The sequence below is a fragment of the Carlito syrichta genome, unplaced genomic scaffold (assembly GCF_000164805.1).
Source record: "Carlito syrichta isolate Samal-C Ts95f unplaced genomic scaffold, Tarsius_syrichta-2.0.1 Scaffold307112, whole genome shotgun sequence".
Lineage (NCBI taxonomy): Eukaryota > Metazoa > Chordata > Mammalia > Primates > Tarsiidae > Carlito > Carlito syrichta.
This window is the reverse complement of record NW_007251208.1, coordinates 1,702,842-1,722,513: the sequence shown is the minus strand read 5'-3', so window position 1 is coordinate 1,722,513 and position 19,672 is coordinate 1,702,842. Positions and strand designations below refer to the sequence as shown.

Genomic DNA, 19,672 nt, shown 5'->3' with positions numbered 1-19,672 from the left:
CACCGCAGCCTCACCTTCCTGGGCTCAGTCTATCCTTCCACCACAGCCTCCCGAGTAGCAGGAACACCAGCATGCACCACCATGACTAACTAATTTTTTTAAATTTTTAAAATTTTTAGAGAGATGAGATCTTGCTATGTTGCCTAAGCTGGTCTCAAACTCCTGGCCTCAAGCAATCTTTCCATCTTGTAAGCCACCATGCCTGAACTTGATTTTTAATTTTAGTATAAGCTACCCTACAAAACAGATGAACTAATTTGCAGCTCCATCAGCAATTTCTAAGGGTAATTGTTTCTTTTGCTCTAACATTTGCTGTAAACTTTTTTCAATCTGACAGATGAATAGTGACTTTTTTTCTAGCCTTATAAAAGATCCAGTCTTCACCAAAAATAAATGACTAGATAGATATCACACACATATATATATATTCCAACAAATATCCACCCCATCGTTGACCTGCTGGGCTCCAGCAATCATTCCTCAGCCTTCCAAGTAGCCGGAATTACAGGCACGTGCTACCATGCCCAGTTAATTTTTGGTTTATTATAGAGACAAGGTCTCACCAAGTTGCTGGGGCTGGTCTCGAACCCACAGACTCAGGCAATCCACTTGCCTCAGCCTCCCAAAGTGCTGGGATTACAGGCTGACTCCAGCAGGTCTAGGCTGCAGTAGCCATGGTGCTATGGCACTCTAGCCTGGGAGACTGAGTGAGAAGCCGACTCTAAATAAATAAATACACACATAAATAAATAAATAAGTAAAGGTGTTGATTAGAGGCAGGGTTACGGGACAACAAAGAGGTCAAACCAATTATTTCTATTGTTGAGAATTTCTGATATAACGAGGGAAGCAATAAAGTCTAACCTTTTCTGCTTATCATTTACTGTACTCAACGAATATTTACTGTTCACTGTATAGCCGGCACTGGGTATATATATGAGCAAAATAATTATTTGCTTCTATGAAACATTCCATTTATGAGAAAAGACCCAGACAGATGATAAACAATTACCAAATGGTGAGGAGCATAAAGGAAACACACGAAGTGCTGATCAAAACAAAAATTAAGAATACACATTTATGCTAGAGTTTCAGGAAGAACTTGCCAAGACCTAAAACACAAAAAGATGCTCTCCGTGCAAAATGAGGGGGACAGCAATTCCGACAGAGATGATGGTGTTTTTACATGTGCTAAATTGTGACAAACCGAGAGAACCCAATGATAAAGGTGACAGTAGAACCAGGTGATGTGGGATGGGGGGGACACAGGACTGATTCAGGGGTCAATAGCTTTGCAGAATAAGCTAAGAGAAAATGAGGGTGGTCCAACCTGCAGGTGCAACTCAGTGGCTGCGGCAGAGGAGAGAGACATGTCAGAGAGCCAACACTGTTCTTCACTACCCCACTTTTAGGAGAGAAGATGTTGCTTAGTGCAGAGTATGCTTCCATAATGACATTCAGTGCTGTGAGATGTTGCCTATGCTTATAAATATATGAACGAATTTTAAATAAAACACATCTAATTCCATTTCTGGCATATCATGGGTTCTTAATAAAAATTTGTTGAAATGAAATTCATCTGTTAAATCTCCCCCAAATACTTCCCTTCTGACATTAATTGTCTTTTCTACTTGATATATTGTCCTCTATATAGCGTGTGGTTTTGTTTTGTTTTGTTTTGTTTTGTTTTGTTTTTGAGTTGAAGTCTCACTCTGTCACCCAGACTGGAGTGCAGGGGCCGCTCCCGGCCACCGCAGCTTCGACCTGCTGGACTCCGGCGATCCTTCCACCTCAGCCTTCCGAGTAGCTGGAATTACAGGCGCGCGCTACCATGCCCGGCTGATTTTTTGATTTATTGTAGAGATGAGGTCTCGCTGCCCAGGAGGGTCTCGAACCCGGGGGCTCAGGCAATCCACTCACCTCAGCCTCCCAAAGGTGCGGGATTGCGGGCTGAGCCACCGAGCCCAGTGCATGTGTTATTTTTAATGATCGGCAGTTTTGAAGTAAAATTTGCCTCTTTTTTTTAATTGACAGAGCAATGAAATGAATATCAATGTCAAAAAAGATTAAATTATCATTAGAATTTCTTTGTTTTAACTTTTTATTTTGAAAATGTGGGGTACAATTCAGGGTTAGGTATACAAATGTTCATTATGTAGGCACCCTTGTTGATAATGTGTGCCCCCGTCGCCTGGCAGTTTCCCACTGCTACCGATCCCTCCTCCCCGCCCCCCCGCCCCGGCCCGGCCATTTCCAACTACTGCCAATCCCTTTCTTATAGTATTATGATAATTGCTAAGGTCCGCTTATGAGTGAGAGTATGTGGTATTCAGTTCTTTGTTTCTGTGATAGATCGCTCAGTATTATAGACTCTAAGTTCATCCAAGTTGCTGCAAAATTCATAATTTTGTCCTTCTTTTTGACTGTGTAATTATTTACCTCCTTTAGCCCTACTAATGAAAGTAGCTACTTTTAGCACAAACAACTATTGATAAGTCAATTGCCAAAGGATAAACAATAGTTCCTCCCTTTTATCCATAAAGATTATTTGGCACAGAAAATCTTACTTTTCATATTTTGTTACTATGGGCCAGGTTAGTTACTATGACAACTAATATTATTATTTTAATGCAGGATTGTGGTTTGGTGATTCACCCAGAGGAAACCTGTGGATTACAGCCTATTTCTTCTGACTACATTGAAGCCATTTCACAGTCTGAACTAAAAAGGTGTCCATCTGGGGACATGAAAGGTGACTATCCCATTGGATATTATTTCTCTAAAAAATTTAATTTAGAAAAGTATACGCTTATTTAAGTTATTCTTGTACAAAAAAATCAAGGACATTATTTTTTAATGACTATGAAGTACAACACATATAATTAATGCAAATGCATTGTCTTAATATTTGAAATGCTTTAATCAAATTCTATTTTGTCTCCTCTCTCTGCCTAGTTAATCCATACTCATCTATCGATCTCAGTTCAAAAGTCTCACTTCAGCCAGAGAATCTTCCTTAGGCCTTTGAATTGTTTTCTTATTATATATTTCATAACACTCTATATTCTTCTTCCATAGCAACTACCACAATAATTTAAATGATTGTGTAATTGTTCAATCATCTGTCTCCCAGTATGCCAACTTCATGAGGGAAGAAAGTCTGACTTGTTTGCATTTTATTAATTATCTTGGCGCTATAATTTGTACATGGTAGGTAGAATATAAATATCTGTTATGAACCCAAAGACCTGTAAAGGATAAAAGTTCTTTTAAATAATTTCCTTTAATTTAAAAGAAATCTTTGAGAATGATCACTAACATTCTCCATATACTGATTATTAATAGTGACAGAAAAACTGTGATGTCAAATTTAAATTCCAGTGTTAAATTCTGCCTAAGCCTTGAGAAGACCTGGAATAAGACACTTCTTTTGTGCCACATTCCTCATTCTTTGTTTCTCTCTTTTCCCAGCAATCTTCTTTCAATGGAGATAGTGGGGTCAGGTCAAAGCTGGGACTAAAAAATGCCTTCAAAGTGATTAGAAGAACAGGGAGAGCTTCTGCAAGCTTCCTGGTCACTGCTCTGTCCTCCTGACCCCAGATCTCCCTTCATTTAAGAAGTCTGAGAAAACACTCAAGAGCTTTTCTACCCTTGCCATGAACTTCACACCACAGTTTGAATGGAAAATGCGTTTCCCAAATGGGCAGGACAAATTGCAATTTGGCACGCACACTTAACATACGTGGGCATGGCCCCGTTCTTGAACATGTGTTCTAAATAATGAATTACAGTCGGTGCATAGGAAGGGATTTACCCATTATGGTGTGTCAGGTGGTGTGATTTGTGACTCTCTGCTAAATGAGATACATACTCTTTCATGCAAAGGAGACACTGATGGGTATGTACAGTTAAATATTTTTCACAAGATGACAACTTATGAGAATCATAAAACAATTTAATTCTATTCCTCCTACTGCACCAAGTCAAAAGTTCTTCAACACAAAGTCCAGAATACATTACTGAGATTCTTTGAGAAGTGATCATTTGTTCTGTCTCTTAAATGTGCACTTATGCCAGACTCTACTATGATGCTTTCTCCATGCCCGGACCTGATAGGAGAGGATGCTATGGAACAGCCGCCTTCTTGTACTTGGTTCCCTTGGAGAAGCTCCTCAGACTGACTCATGAATCCAGTCTGTGTCCCTTAGCCTGACACTTCAAGGCCTCTGTAATCTGGCCTCTTCCTGCCCTGGGTTTTGACTACGCTGTCCCCTATGCCTACACATTGTCTTCCTGTATTTTCCTACCTTCTCCTGATACTGCATTGTCCTCTCTAGGCAGCCTTTCTTTACCACCGAATTCTCAGTTTAGCTTCTCCTTTGTGTTTCTAGAGCATCCTGGACACCTCTCTGCAATAGCACCACAATATGTTGAAAGGATTTTCTTTCCTTCCCTTCCCTTCTGTTCCCTTCCCTTCTCTTCTCTTCCCTTCCCTCCCTCCCTTCTTCTCTCTCTTTCCTTTTAAAGGCAGAGTCTTGTTCTCTCACCCAGGATGAAATGCAGTGGCACAATCATAGTTCATTGCATCTTGACCTCCCAGGATCAGGTGATCCTCCCACCTTATCCTCCTGAATAGGTGGGACTACAGGCACTTACCACCACACCTGGCTAATTTTTATATATTTTGTAGAGACAAAGTCTTGCTATGTTTCCTAGACTGGTCTCAAACTTCTGGCCTCAGGCTGCCCTCCGGCCTCAGTCTCCCAAAACTCTAGGATTATAGGCATGAGCCACTGTGCCAGGCCCAAAGTATTTATATCTTTCTCTGATCATTGGTCTCCAAAGTGAAATAATGTACCCTAGCAAGGGAAGGAAGCAATACAAGGCCATCCATAGGGTGAAACCAGTAAAGACTGAAATGTATGTGTATTTAATTTTATCTAAAAATGTTTATTTTTATGTTTTATAGCAGACATAATACATAAACATAGGAGTATCTGTACATATATAACAGTGTACACATACTAATACATGAGGATGCATGAGCAACATGTTTTTTCTGATGGCTTCCCTGCATTATGTTGCTCCAAAGCACAGATGGCCCCTTATACGTTTTCTATTTTCTAATATACGATTTTAAAATGGTTGCTGAACTAAAACCAAGATCCAAACTCTCCTCCATTCCACAGAAGACTGTAAACATCTAGGGTGCGATCACCACAACCATCTGTTCCACGCTTAAGCTCCTAAAAGCCCAAAGACTCAAAGCTTATGAGTGAGGGCGGATAGCAGTTGGCAGGAAGGTATTGTTTGCTGCCATAGATGATTTCCTTCCTTATAGCAGGATCCCCTCCTATGGAAAGGAGGCAACATTGGAAGGAAATTCATTGAGGAACTTTGGGTTTCACTTACATAGCAAACACAGACTGATTCAAAATCTTATTTTAATGGCATATTACAGTGATTTGGCAAAACTGGATCCTTTAAATTCATTTCTAACCTGTAAGATATAATTTAACCATAAGATACCACCTAGAATTAAATTTGATTCTTAAGAAAGAAAAAGAATTGTTCTATTTTGGAAAAGGAAGAAATTTATACGGTGATCATTGAATGAGAATTAACTTCAAAGAAAATAGTTCAGATTGCATTTTATGACATGCAAACAATTAAAATATTTTATTATGTCATATTCTCAGCAAGAAAATATGGCAATTTACTCTTAAACATTTGTAATACTGAAAACACAGATGCATTTTTAAATTCTTAAATAACCACTTTAGATTATAACATTATAGAGCCAGAAATTAATGCTAACATTTACGTGACTTTGTATCTCACCCTGCCCCTAAATCAGCGTTGAACTTTTTTTCTCCATTATATCACCCAATCTGATTCATTTAAATGGCTGAAATCTTAACTTGCGTTAAATATAGAATTATAATTCTATCAAATAACTCCCCCCCCCCAACGTTCACTTCCTCAGAATGTTATTCCCTAAAACATACATATTTCACAAATCATAGCTTTGGTTTATTCAGTGTTCAAATATATAACACGGAATTTATAGCCTGTTCCTTTGACAATTTTAGTTAACAGCAGGTATCATTTAAAATGTCAAGAACTCCAGATCCACAGATGTTATACAGATGCCTATTTTAAGTAGAATTACTAACTCACACTAAATAAAAGGCATTGTTAATCAATACAAAAATGCAAAGAGTTATGACTGTATAAATACAGAGTCATATGAACCATTGGGGCTAAGTTTTCGGTGACTCTCTCAGGTCTCCTTATATGCATGCGATTTTATGCCCATGATTTTAATTGCAGCCATATTTGAATCTTTGTGCATGCAATCAGTCACTTTTTTCTTCATCCTTAGCAAAAAGTGGCCAAGGAAGGGCCTCAGTTTGTACAAAAATTAGCTGTCAGCAAGGTTGGGGGTTAGAGAGTGTCTGGAGTGGGGGTGTGATGCATGTGCTCTTAGATACTCAGTGAGCTGATGAAAACTTGGCTCTTCAAAAGACTGTTAAATATAATCTCATTAGCAGAGACACATTTATGCCCTCAACATACCATCGTCCTATTAGAAAGAAAATTAACAGTCTTTGTTTGAACATAGTCTCTGTCAACACACAAGCCCACTGAGTAAATTCAGCTTTTTAAAATAAAGATAAATTCATTATAACAACCAGCTTTGTGGGTTTTCTTGTAAGTGCTACCAAGAGGCTGTTGGGCTGTATTTCATTTTCAACTGATGATTTTGTGCTGACCTAACCTGACATGATAAAAGGATCATGGAAACTCAGAGACCTCAGTTCTTGGCCAGCCCTGTCATTAACAACATGACCTCACTTTTGTGACTTAACTCTTCAAGCCTCAGTCTGCCTCTTCTGTGAAACAAGAGGGTAGAAAAAGGGGGAGCTATAAGGCTCTTTCCAATTTCATCCAAAGTGATGCTATCTACCCACTCAGTGTGAACCTCTGTGAAGGAAAGCCTCAGTGTCTAAGTCAAATAATATTAGAAGGAGCCAACAAAAGATGTGAAGTAGGTTGGTTATTGTTAACCATGCATGCCAGGGCAAAATAGCCATTAGAAAGCGAAATATATTCTGAATGAAAACACAGAGAAATTATGAAAGATAATTGGAAAATTCTGATCTCCTTGACTCTCTCTTTATTCTAAACTACTGTGGCTTACTTACCTGGGGTGGAGGTGGGGTAATACATAAAATATATACAACTGTTAAGGATCAGGTCCTATGGCAGGTGCTATACTTAGTTTCCTTATAAAGAAATAAATTTAATTTTAAAAGATTAGGTAATTTGTCCAGTTTGAACAGTAGGTCTCAACCTGGGTGACTGAAATTATCTTTTGGAGTTACTGAGAAGCATTAAAAAATATTAATACCATGCTGGGTGTGGTGGCTCACACCTGTAGTCCCAGCTACTTGGGAGGTTGAGGAAGGATCACTTGAACCCAGAAGTTTGAGACTGCAGTGAGCTACAATCGCACCACTGCACTCCAGCCTGGGTAGCAGAACAAGACCTTGTCTTAAAATCAAACAAAAAAAGATGCCTGAGTCCCATCACCAGTGATTCTGATTTCATCAGTCTGGTACAATCCCGACACTAGGATTTTAAACATCTTTCCAGGTGACTCTAACATGCAGTCAACATTGAGGTCCATAGGGCTAACTGGTGGTAGAGCCCAGGTGTGTGTGGTCTTTCACTACCACACAGACATTTTTACACAATTACATGTTACCTGTTATTATGCTATAATTATTTTACACGGATAAATTGTAACCCTCTCACTTGACTATACATTTGTGAGGTTTAGCATCATAGTTAAGAGCATGGACGCTGAGGCTGACTGTCCCACTCAAAGCCTGATTCAACCACCTCTTAGCTGGAGGATCTTGAGCAAGTTATCCTTTCTGAGCCTCGGTTAAGCAGATGATATTAGAGTTCCTAGGAATTTTGGAGGTGCTATGAACAGTCACTTTAAAAAATTATTGTGATATGTTGACACAAATATCACCTAATATCTTAACAGGATAGATCAGTTTAAGTCAAAATCCTCCTACAGGGTGAAAGGCATGTGGACAAATGGGGGTCATTCACTATTCCTGAAATTGTGTAGAAAGTACTAGATGGATAGCCACTCAACAAGGCAGTTTTCTGGAATCCTCATTGCATGCAAAAATCAAGCAAAAAAAATTATGTTAAGAGAAACAAATGAGTCCACATAACCTTTGAAGGTTTTGCCAATTTTGCTGCTGTTGACATTGCAACCCCCAAAATGATTCTGTGGTACGTTTTCTTCCCTTACTTGGAATTCATAATTTTCTCATCTCTTTTTCCTTCTATTTGCTTTTCTCTCTCCTAGTTTCTTTATCTTTATGCATCTATACTTTTTTTTTCTTTCTGTGGTCAATCAGTAACAGCCATAAATTATATCTCCTTTTGTATTTTATTTATTTATGAGTTATTTTCACATACATACTCGCACACACAATTCTGACATCCCTGAAGTAATAAATGTAAAATGTACTATATTCATCCCCTAAAAGTAGATTTTTCCACTACAACTCATCACACCAGATACCTTTGATAGCAGCTCCGCAAATCAGAGCTGGAATGAATACATTGTTTTTGTTTATTTATTTCCTTTCTAACTTAATACATAGCTAGGAATATTTAGTTACTCAATATTTTGAAAGGAAAAAATATACCAGTAACATAAGAAGACATTTAGAGTAGAGAAGGTGATTATTGGAAACATCATAGTTTTCTCCACCAAGAAGAGAAATAACCACCCAATATTTGTTTGTATAATGTACTATGTTCATACCTCATTTTGAATAGATGAAAAAGAAAAAAATGATTTCTTGATATTTTTTAAATAAATCACTAATGTATCCACTCACACTAAAAGTTGAAGTATTTAGAATGTATATTACTTTATAAATAAAATAGGAAAGATAGATGCACAGAGAATATTCATGTATTTTTTAAACATTTACTAAAGCTTGTGGCCTACTTTCTGTCTGTAAGTAGCAAAAGATAAATACAATTGCAACTTTGCTAACTGAATCCTAAAATTACTTGCAAAGTATAATTTCACCAGTAGAAACAGAACTAAAGCAAGTTTTGCCATCTGTTCCAGGTCAATGGATTGTGCCTTGCCTTAGTTGTTCAGACAACAGGACATGTGACTGGAGAGAAATAACTTGGCAGCCCCATGACTGCCAATATGGCGTACTAACTAAGCCTCAACTCCAGCAGTGCCTGGGAGGAAGAAAGGTATGTTCTGTGTTCGTGAGGGAAGCTGCTTTTCATGTATGCTACCTGCAGCACAGAAAGTCATACAGTTGTAACTACTAGAACCATGCCTGCTCTCCCACTCTGTAGAGGGTAACTAACTGAATGCAGTTCGGCTTTTTGAATCATGTATATGAGGAGGGACCCCTCCAAAAACCAGAATTATTTTCTGGAGGACGGGCCTCCAAAAAACTGGAATTATCTTTTGGGGGGTGGGCTTCTTGTAGTACAGGCTTCCCCCGCTAGGTAAGTGTTCTAGAAACCCATCAACATCAGTGCACTAGCTAGCGTTGTTGTGAGAGACTGCATTTGGCTTCAGTGAATTTGTACTTACTATTTTTGGGAGGGAGACTCTTTTCATGCATTTGCCCATTTTGTGATGGATGATTTACATAAACAACCTGTCCACACCTTGCATAGTGTTCAGCAATTTTTGACCAAAAACAGCATGACCCTCTAGGCCCCACCCTTCCTATTGACCAAAAACAGCATGACCCTCTAGGCCCCACCCAATCTTGCCCCAAATGATGTTTTTTGGGAGTTTCCTAGGATGAAAAAAGTCCTCAAAGGGAAACATTTTGCTGATGTGGAAGAGGTGAAACAAAAAATGGCAGAAGCACTAAAAGGCATCAAAATTGACAGGTTCAAAAACTGTTTTGAGCAGTAGAAAGAACATCTCGATAGGCATATTGCATCAAATGGAGAGTACTTTGAAGGTGACTGACGTTCAAACATGTAAGAATAAATACGCAATTTTGTTTATATAAATTCTGGTTTTCTGGAGGTCCTCCTTGGTAGATGTTCACAATCCTGGCTTCAAATGTTCAATGTTCTCCAAACAAGTCTATTTGACAGATGGAGGATATTAAAGTCGTGTCCATGCTGTTTTCTCAGCACAAACTGGTAGGAGTTTGCCATGTCAACAGACAGTTGGCAGTTGGGAGCAGCTGGCCTTGTCAACTGCAGCTCTGGCAGACACTGCGGTTAGGACAGACATCTGTAGCTCAGCCCGAGATATCGAATAGTCCTGCATGCAAGACTCACTTCTAGAGCTTTCCAAGCTCACAGTATTGTTTTAACACACTAACCTCGCCGATCTTCTTCCACATTCCTGGGCAGGTCTCACATGGATCTCATTGGGCTGGTTTTTCCTTTAGTGAGGCTTATAAGCTGATTTCTGGGACATGCAGCTTCTTCTTGCTAGGCATGCTCTGACTAGGTAGAGTCCAGCAGAACTCACAGACATGCGAAAAGGGAACAGATTGAGATGCTTGGGTAACATCAAGTGAGTAACCTTTAACCAGATTTTCAAAGTGCTTTTTAACTAGATGAACATTTTCTTATACACTATTTGTAAGCTCTCACACATCAGGAAGACTGATGTCAAAAACTGATTTTTACAAAACTCTAATAATGCGTACTTTTTTAAAAGCACTGGATGAAATGTATGCCACATGTTTTACTAGCAACTAGTTTAGGAAGAATGACAAGAGGTGAGGGCAGGGCAGGAAGGTGGACATCTTCTCCATGGTGATTTCAACTTAAGGGCTCCTATTTATATGATTGAGAATATCTCTTAAGTCGAAACAGCAGTATTAATTACTTTACAAAGGGAAGGGAAGAAATTAATCATTTAGATATGTATGTTGCTCTTGGTATTATCAACTGAGCATTGATTCTTCATAAGGAACTGTGCTTCTTTCTGACAGTTTAAATCCCACCAGACTGTACACTTCATGAGGGCAGGGAAGGTATTCGATTCACTTCCATAACCTCAATACTGAGCTCAATTTTTGACATAGAATAGTCACTTAGTAAATATTTGTTCAATAAATGAACACATTGAAATCTTGTTTATTCCTAGTTGAAGTAGATATTGTATCTATTTTCTACTTAAAAAGCTCAGAGAGATTGAAAATTTGCTGGTGATCAATGTGTATGGGCACGGCCACTCCTCAGGCCTTTTTAACCACCAACTTGGATAATCCAACCTCCACATGCTAGAACTGTTGCACTGGGAACAATGACAATAGCTGTTGCCGCAACAGCCTGACATCTCTAAACTCAGAATACCATTCTGACCTCAGAATGTAGAGTGTTCAGGAAAATTCCAAGAAGCTGTCACAGTCAATTAACCTGAAAAGCAGATGATGTTCATTTAAACTCATCACGAAATTCTGTGGCTTTGGACATGACACTTCTTGTTTCTTAGGCTTATTTTCTTCATCTGTAAAATAACCCTCTGTGGTAGATTAATCAACTTTGTAGAAAGCTAAAGGCCTTCTCTGTGTCTTAGCTCATGCTGCTATAATAAAATACCATGCACCAGATGACTTAAACAACAGACTTTTCTTTCTCACAGTTCTGGAGACTGGGGAGTCCCTGATCAGGGGACCAGTATGGTCAGGTCCCTGATTTCTGCTAGCTGCCTTCTTGTTTGACATCCCAGAGCAGAGAAAGAGAAAGAGCTTTAGTCTCTTCCTCTTCTTATAAGGACACTAAACCCATCATGGGGCTCCAACCTCATGACTTTATCTAAACATGATGATCTCCCAAAGCCCCCAACACCCAATAGCATCACATTGGGGATTAGAGTTCAACACATGAATTTGGGAGGGGGACATAAACATTCAGTCCACAACACTATCTTTACTCTTTTTTTTTTTTTTCTGAGTTGGACTCTCACTCTGTCACCCAAGTTGGAGTGCAGGGGCACACTCATGGCCACCACAACCTCGACCTGCTGGGCTCAGGTGATCCTTCTCCCTCAGCCTTCCAAGTAGCCAGAATGGCAGGCATGCACCACCATGCCCAGCTAATTTTTTGATTTACTGTAGAGATGAGGTTTCGCCAAGCTGCCCAGGCTGTTCTTGAACCCCTGAGTTCAGGCACTCCCCTCACCTTGGCCTCCCAAAGTGCTGGGATTACAAGCGTGAGCCACTGCACCCAACTTGTCTTTACTAATTTTAAGGCTGATTATTAGCAACTCTACAAAGTAAAAAAAAAAGATCATTTTTCCTTTACTGTCAGCAAGACAGGATGTGACAAAATCCGAAAATAAAGGTCTGCGTTTAGATGAAGAGACCTCAGCAGACATGAGCTAGCTGGCTGTCCAGCTGAGAGAGGTGTCCTTCAGAACTGCATGCTCAGAAACTCAAATTTGCCAGCACACAACCAATGGTACCAAAAAGTCTGATTTGCTTACCAAGATGCTAATTTATTCTATATGCAACAGGGAAGTTTTGTTTATTTTTAGTAGAGGAGTAATATAGCTAGAATTAGAAAGATCATCCTACAGTCCTATGGGCGTCTACCTAGGAGAAAAAAGGTACGGACCCCAGAGAGGCAGAGGCTGTGTAATGGCAACATTCCAATGTGCATCACTGAGGAGGCAAAACAAATATAGACTATGTAAAGAATAGTCCCACGAATGGCAAAACCAGGGCATCCATACAGACATGTTTATGTACACAGAAAGTGTCTAGAAGTAGCAAACAGCTGACAGTGATTACATGGGTGGAAGGGAGTCAAAAAAGGGTAGAGTACAAAAAAAAATAAAGGAGCAGAATCCTTTGTTCAAAAATTATGAAGTTTCAAGACAATAAACTGAATACCAGACACTTCAAAGCATGGAACCCTATAAGACTACCCATGTCACGTGCCCATGAAGCCAACTCAGGTAGCAAAGCATCTTGGTGAAGCACGAAGAGATATTTTTAAATATTTCTGCATGATTTTCATTTTTACAATGTGTGAGCATTATTTTTTTAATCTAAAAAGTCTGTGTTTTAAAAAGTTGTATAAATTAGAACTAGGGCAGAGACAGTGAAAATGCAAAAAGCCTGAGAAAGATATTTTGTATTTAGGATCATGGGATAATAAACAGGTACATACACTCACACACCACAACACAGAGATTATTATGTAAACATTCACAATTATAACCATGACTAGCACTTATTTTAAAGAAGGTTCTATTTATGAACAGAAGTAGGTGATCAAAAGATTTTCCCAATACATCTATTTCTGACTTTTCATGAGAATAAGAAAGATATACAAGGTGATCCTACAACTTTTAACTTTCATTACTAAGGTAAATAAGTTTTTATCCTACATAGAATTTCCTATAATCACCAATCCATTCCAAAAACAAATAAATGTCAAAGCATCACAATTATAAATGAGATAAATATGTAATAGAAACATTTTATCTTTTAAACACATTGCAAGAAGGACCCAAAAGAACCCAGAATGTATTTCTAAAAAATTGTGTATTTATTCTTACATGTTTAAACTTCAGTCACCTTCAAAGTTCTCTCCGTTTGATTCAATACACTTACTGAGATGCTTTTTTCACTGCTCAAAACAGCTTTTGAACTTGTCAATTTTGATATCTTTTAGTGCTTCCGTCATTTCTGTGTGTTTGTTTCACCTCTCCCACGCTGGCAAAATATTTCCCTTTGAAGATTTTTTCATCCAAGAAAACAAACAAACAAAAAGTCACTCTGGGAGAAATTGAGTGAACAGGGAGGGTGGGGCAAGGGGGTCAGGTCATTTTTGGTCAAAAACTGCTGAACACTGTTGTCATGGGGGAAGAACAAGTCACCTGTTTGCCACAACTCGGGATTTATGTTCACAAATCGTGATGCTGCCTTCTTAAAACATTCAGATAAAAACTTTGGTTAACTGTTTGATCTAGAGAAACAAATTCCAAGTGTACTTCCAAGGGACCCGCCCTCCACAAAAAATAAAAATAAAAAAAAGATAATTCCGGTTTTTGGGGGCCCCCCCTTGTACTTGCAAATACAAGCCTACCCATAGGAAGGGAACAAGACACAACTCAGTGGAGATTTGAAAAGGAGTCCAAGTGTTTAGTAACTTTGACCAGGAACATGACCACACTTACTAGCTTGTGAGCAGGACCATACTTTCATAGCTCATTTGTTTGTTGTGAGCAGGACCATACTTTCATAGCTCATTCGTTTGTTGAGCAATGTGAAGAGGAGGACGATCTTGGTCAGAAAGATGGAATCAGCTTTCTCCTCGGAGCATTTGTCTGGCTTATTTCCATGGCAAACCTGTGTGTGAGGAGAGGGCAGGTAAATGTGGGACGCCTTTAAACTATAAATTTATCTAAATATGATTTATTTCATTTATACGTTTTTGTATCTGTGTATAGGTTTTGTGATATATAATTGTGCTGAATTAAAGCAAAATCAATTTAGAAAAAACAAGCTGTATATTCAATTATACTTGCACACATTTTTCTAAATAAAGACCCACCTAATAAACTCTGGATGGAACATTTAGAAAAATTATCAGAGCATAACGTTGTACTCACAATGTGAAATATATAGAAAATAGTTTAGAAATAGATAAAGAAATGAACAACTGAAAAAAACTTAGGATCCTGACCTAACTGAATTAAACAGGTTCTTATTTTGTTTGTCAGTGGAAAACAGTTCAGAATTTAAGCCAGTCATAAAATATCTGAGAGAAGAGTGCAATGAAGAAAGGGAAATATAAAAAGGCAATATTTACGCAGAGTGCTTAAACTCAGCTGTTAAAACAGGAAATGTAACTGAAAATTTTAAGTAATGTTTTCTAGTTAAGTAGCGTCTTGAACTTAAAGGTGTTTAAACTTTTGAAGTGCGGCTAATTTATAATAATATGTTTTGACTAATATGTGAATTCCATGATGGTTACATAATTCATTGTTGCCTGTCAGTTTCAATAAACGGGGGAGGGGGATGGATGAAAGGAAGGAAGGCAGCTCATTCTCCCCAGGAAAGGATGACTTACACATAGTGCCCTCCTTCAGCATTCAATAAACACACCGACAATCCAGACCTAATGGCAATATAGGCAAATACTTTTCTTCCACGCAGCTAGAATATCTGTCTAGGTGATGTTATATAGTTGCTTTCTTTCACTTTTTTTTTTGCCACATCTAATGCCTGAGAATGATTTGCCTAAGTGTCCACGTTACATTTGTTTTTGACCCCAAACAGCAATTTGGTTGCTCATCTATAGCCAGTTTAATTAAAATGCATGATTGGAAAACATTTATTATAACTATATCACATTTCACAGAGAAATGCTTTGTTGAGCTAGATTTTCATCATGACCTAAATATCATTAGCCATCTGATGAGTCTCAGCTTCGTGTTACAGCTGAACCACTCCTTGCATCATTTAGAAGTGGGTGTTTATCTTATGAGATCAGTGGTTTTCAGCCTTGGGACTCATCAGAATCACTGTAGAACTTTCTAAATATATGGGCTACATTTGACCCTGGTCAAATGTAATGAATAAGATTTCTCCTCACCTCATTTTTATTTCCTTGTTTTATACCAGTGCAAGAGCTCTCCAGTAAGCAGGCATTACCTAGATTCATGGACAATAGCTCCCACATCTCTCCTATATAACTTCGCCTCTCAGAAGATTCCAGTGGGTTCCTGTAAGCTGCTGGGCTGAGTCTTATGTTGACATCTATGTGTACTTTATTGGATCCAAAGAAATGCTCCCACTTCTGTAAACATTGAAGATAGAACCTATGTGGAAGAAAAGAGAGGAAGGAGAGAAATGGTTAATTTTTTATCTTTTCTTGTCTACTGATACTACTTGTACTCAATTCATTGCCTGCCTTAACTGGTCAGAAGAATCTGAGGAGCTAACAAGGTGCAGACAGTTTATTGCCTTTGTATTGACTCAACCCAGCTAGCCACCAATGCTTGTTTTTTCCCTTGTTTATAACTTGATTTGCTAACTATGCCCTGGCTGCTTTTGGTGACTGTGGAAAAAGGAAGTTATGGATTAAGATATTTAAAAGTTTAAATATTGTCAAGTTAGTTCCATTCATGATGAAATAAAATGGATTAAAATCATATCATTGTACATTTAAATTAAAAATTCCCAAATATCAATAAATAATACTTTTGGATATTATTGCCCCAGAAACCAGCTTCTCAAGAATAGAAGTCATTTTATGTGTCATGTAAATTATAAATTTAGCCTTCCATATATTTCCCACTTTTGCTAATTCGTAGGTAAAAAATATAAATTTAGGTCTTAGTTTTTCTCCCAGAAAAACTTAGCCTGTAGAATGGATAGAGACTAGTTAAATGTTCATCAAACTCAGTTTCTCTTCTTTCTGAACACAGCTTGACTGTACATCTCAGTCTCCCTTGAAATTAGGTGTGTGGTCATGTGACTGAGTTCTAACCAAGGGAATGTAATCAATAGTCCAGTTTCCAGGGCTGGCCCATAGAAAACCTGACAGCTCTTTCCTCCTTCCCTCAGCCAGATGTCAATGTCCAAAGAGTTCTTGGAAGTCATAATTGGAGAAGGCATAATCTAATCATCCTGGAACTCTAAATGACCTCCCTGCCCGTGCCCCAACACATAAACCTACCTGGAACCACTTGGACTAGTTTCCTGGGAAAGAAATAAACTTCAGTTGTATTGAGCCATCACTTGTTTATGGGACTCTGTTATAGCACCTAGTCTATCTCACCTTATACAGGGACTATAGTGTTCAGAGATTGGAAATGAAAATATAATTAAACAATTTTATGGTTTTTAAAAATAAGCCTATTTTTAAAATAAACTTAAAGCTCTTGATGTGCTTTTAGGTCCAATGGTCCATGATGGTGTGAAAAAAAATGAGAAAAATACTAGCCCCTATATAATTTGTGTTGGCTCACACACACTGCATGCAAAGTTGTGAGAATAAACGAGATGTACAACTCTTCTAAATGCATCTTTGCCTCCAGTTGATGATCTCAGATTCATCCTCTCAAGACACATCAAGAACACAGATGTTTCTGTTCCTCTTCTCCATCAGAGTTCACCCGAATAAGGCAGGCTCACCTCACTGCATCAGAGGACCAGAAAAGGAATATACTGAATAGAAAAATGTAATTTATAATGCAGAAACAGACAATGAAATTAGAGATGTTCTCACTTATAAGTGGGAGCTAACATTGCATAGAAACAAACATAAAGACGCAAATGTCAGACACTGGGGACTCCTAAAATGGGAAGGGAGGAAGGGGGCAAGGGTTGAAAAACTGCCTATTGGGCATCATGCTTACTATGTGAGTGATGGGTTCAATAGAAGGCCACACCTTCATCATCACAGACAGACTCTGTAGCAAACTGGCACATGTTACCCCCGAATATAAAATAGAATAGGATAAAATAAAATAAATGAAAAATGCAATATAATCTTTGCAATAAAGTTGCTACAGAAACCCAAATATAATTAGCATTATTTCTCTCATGGGTTTATTGAACCAACACATTTAAAAGTTAGATCTCAGGGGGGCTCAGTGGCTCAGTCTATAATCCCAGCACTTTGGGAGGCCGAGGCGAGTGGATTGCCTGTGTCTGCAGGTTTGAGATCAGCCCAGGCAACTTGGTGAGATCTTGTCTCCACAATAAATAAAAAAAAGAATTAGCCGGCATGGTAGCCTATGCTTGTAGTTCCGGTTACTTAGAAGGCTGAGGCGGAAGGATCGCCTGAGCCCAGTAGGTCGATGCTGGGGTGGCCATGAGCATAACACTGCACTCCAGCCTCGGCAACAGAGTGAGACTCAAACTCCAAAAAAAAAAGGTTAGGTCTCAAAGATCCTTTACTAGTATTATGAGCTGAATTGTATCCCCTCTGTCAATTTATATTTTGAAGTTCTAACTCCCAGTACCTCAGAATGAGCCTATATTTAGAAGTAGAGCCTTTGAAGAGCTGATTAAGGCAAAATGAGTTCATATGTGTGGAGTCCACCTAATCCAATATGACTGTGGTCTTTAAAGAAGAGATCAGGACATATACACACACAGAGGAAATGCCAGTGAAGTCACAGAGAAAAGACCACCACCTACAAGCCAGAGAGGGCCTCAGAAGGTACCAACCCTGCTGACCCCATGATCTTGGAATTCTAACCTCCAGAAATGTGAGAACATATATTTCAGTTATTGACACCACCCATTCTATAGACTTTGTTATGGCAACCCTAGCAAACTAATAAAAATAGAGCAGAATTTACTGCTAGTATCTGAAATTAAGAGCTTTTCTGGTTATTCAAAGTTCCTCTCCAAAAATCTGGGCCAGAAAAACCAACAGAAATAGTCACAGGTCAAATCTGGTAAAAAGAAATTCAAGTTATTTCACAAACTATTTTATCATGCTGGAATGTTATTGCCTCAAATGGAACAAGAATGAGAGGATAGTGACTGGGGCCTTGATAGCTTCAGTGCAGGTTGACAATGCTTTTTGTAACAGTATTTGATCTGAGGGAAAATTTGAGATGCTTTCTAGATTTCTTCACACCTACATAGATATACTTACCATGGAAAGGGTAAACATAAACTCACTGTGGATGGACAAATACAGCAATGCTGAGAAATGATGGCAATGCCTGCTGCTAAAATCAGAAGAAAACAAGTGCATGACTTAAACATTAACAACGTTTAAAAATAAGTGCATGACTAACAAAGAATCTCAAAAGAAAGAGAAAAAAAATTGAAGAACCAATTAAATTTTATCCCATGACATTAGAAGGGATTGTCTATAACAAAAGTCCCTTTGACTTTCAATTCACCAAATATTTTTAAAGTGCATGCATGGTACTATGGGGGAAATTAGAATTAGCTATTGACCTTGGTTGGGCGCTATAGCTCACGCCTGTAATTTCGGCATTTTGGGAGGTCAAGGCGGGGGATAACTTGGCCCAGGAGTTCAAGACCAGGCTAGGCAATATAGTGAAACCTCGTCTCTGCAAAAATAAAAAAAATTAGCTGGGCATGGTCATGTGCACCTGTAGTCTCAGCTACTCAGGAGGCTGAGGCAGAAGGATTACCTGAGCCCAGGAGATTGAGGCTGCAGTGAGTCGTGATCATGCCATTGCACTCCAGCCTGGGCAACAGAGTGAGATCCCGACTCAAACAAACACACAAACAAACAAATTGACCTTGACTTCAAATACTTCTTGATTTAAAATGAGAAAAAAGATACAGACACAAATGACCGTAATTTCATGTAGGCTTTAGTAAAATCTGTAATGAAAGTAAAAATATAATGAAATCACAGACAACAGAAGATAATTCTGACTTAGGGCACTGAATGACACATTGATAGAGCAGCATTTACATCGGGTCTGGAGGTTGACAGGTGGGGTTGCAGAGGGAGAAATTTTCAAGGCAGATGAATTGCCCTGAGCAAAAACCGATGTTGTTGAGTGAAAATAGTGTTCATAGCCAGGCTCAGTGGCTCAGCCTTTAATCCCGTGCCTTTGGGAGGCTGAGGTGAGTGGATTGCCTGAGCCCGTGGGTTTGAGACCCAC

At 38.7% G+C, this 19,672-nt stretch overlaps 1 protein-coding gene across 1 annotated transcript in view; it reads left to right on the top strand.

The window, feature by feature from the left end:
- Window positions 1–19,672, top strand: part of CPED1 (cadherin like and PC-esterase domain containing 1) — a 325,934-nt gene that overhangs the window by 266,165 nt on the left and 40,097 nt on the right. Inside the window, exons 16-17 of the mRNA XM_008063879.2 lie at window positions 2,635–2,752; window positions 9,176–9,312. Coding sequence (XP_008062070.1) covers window positions 2,635–2,752; window positions 9,176–9,312 — 255 coding nt within the window. The remainder of the gene's footprint in view (window positions 1–2,634; window positions 2,753–9,175; window positions 9,313–19,672) is intronic.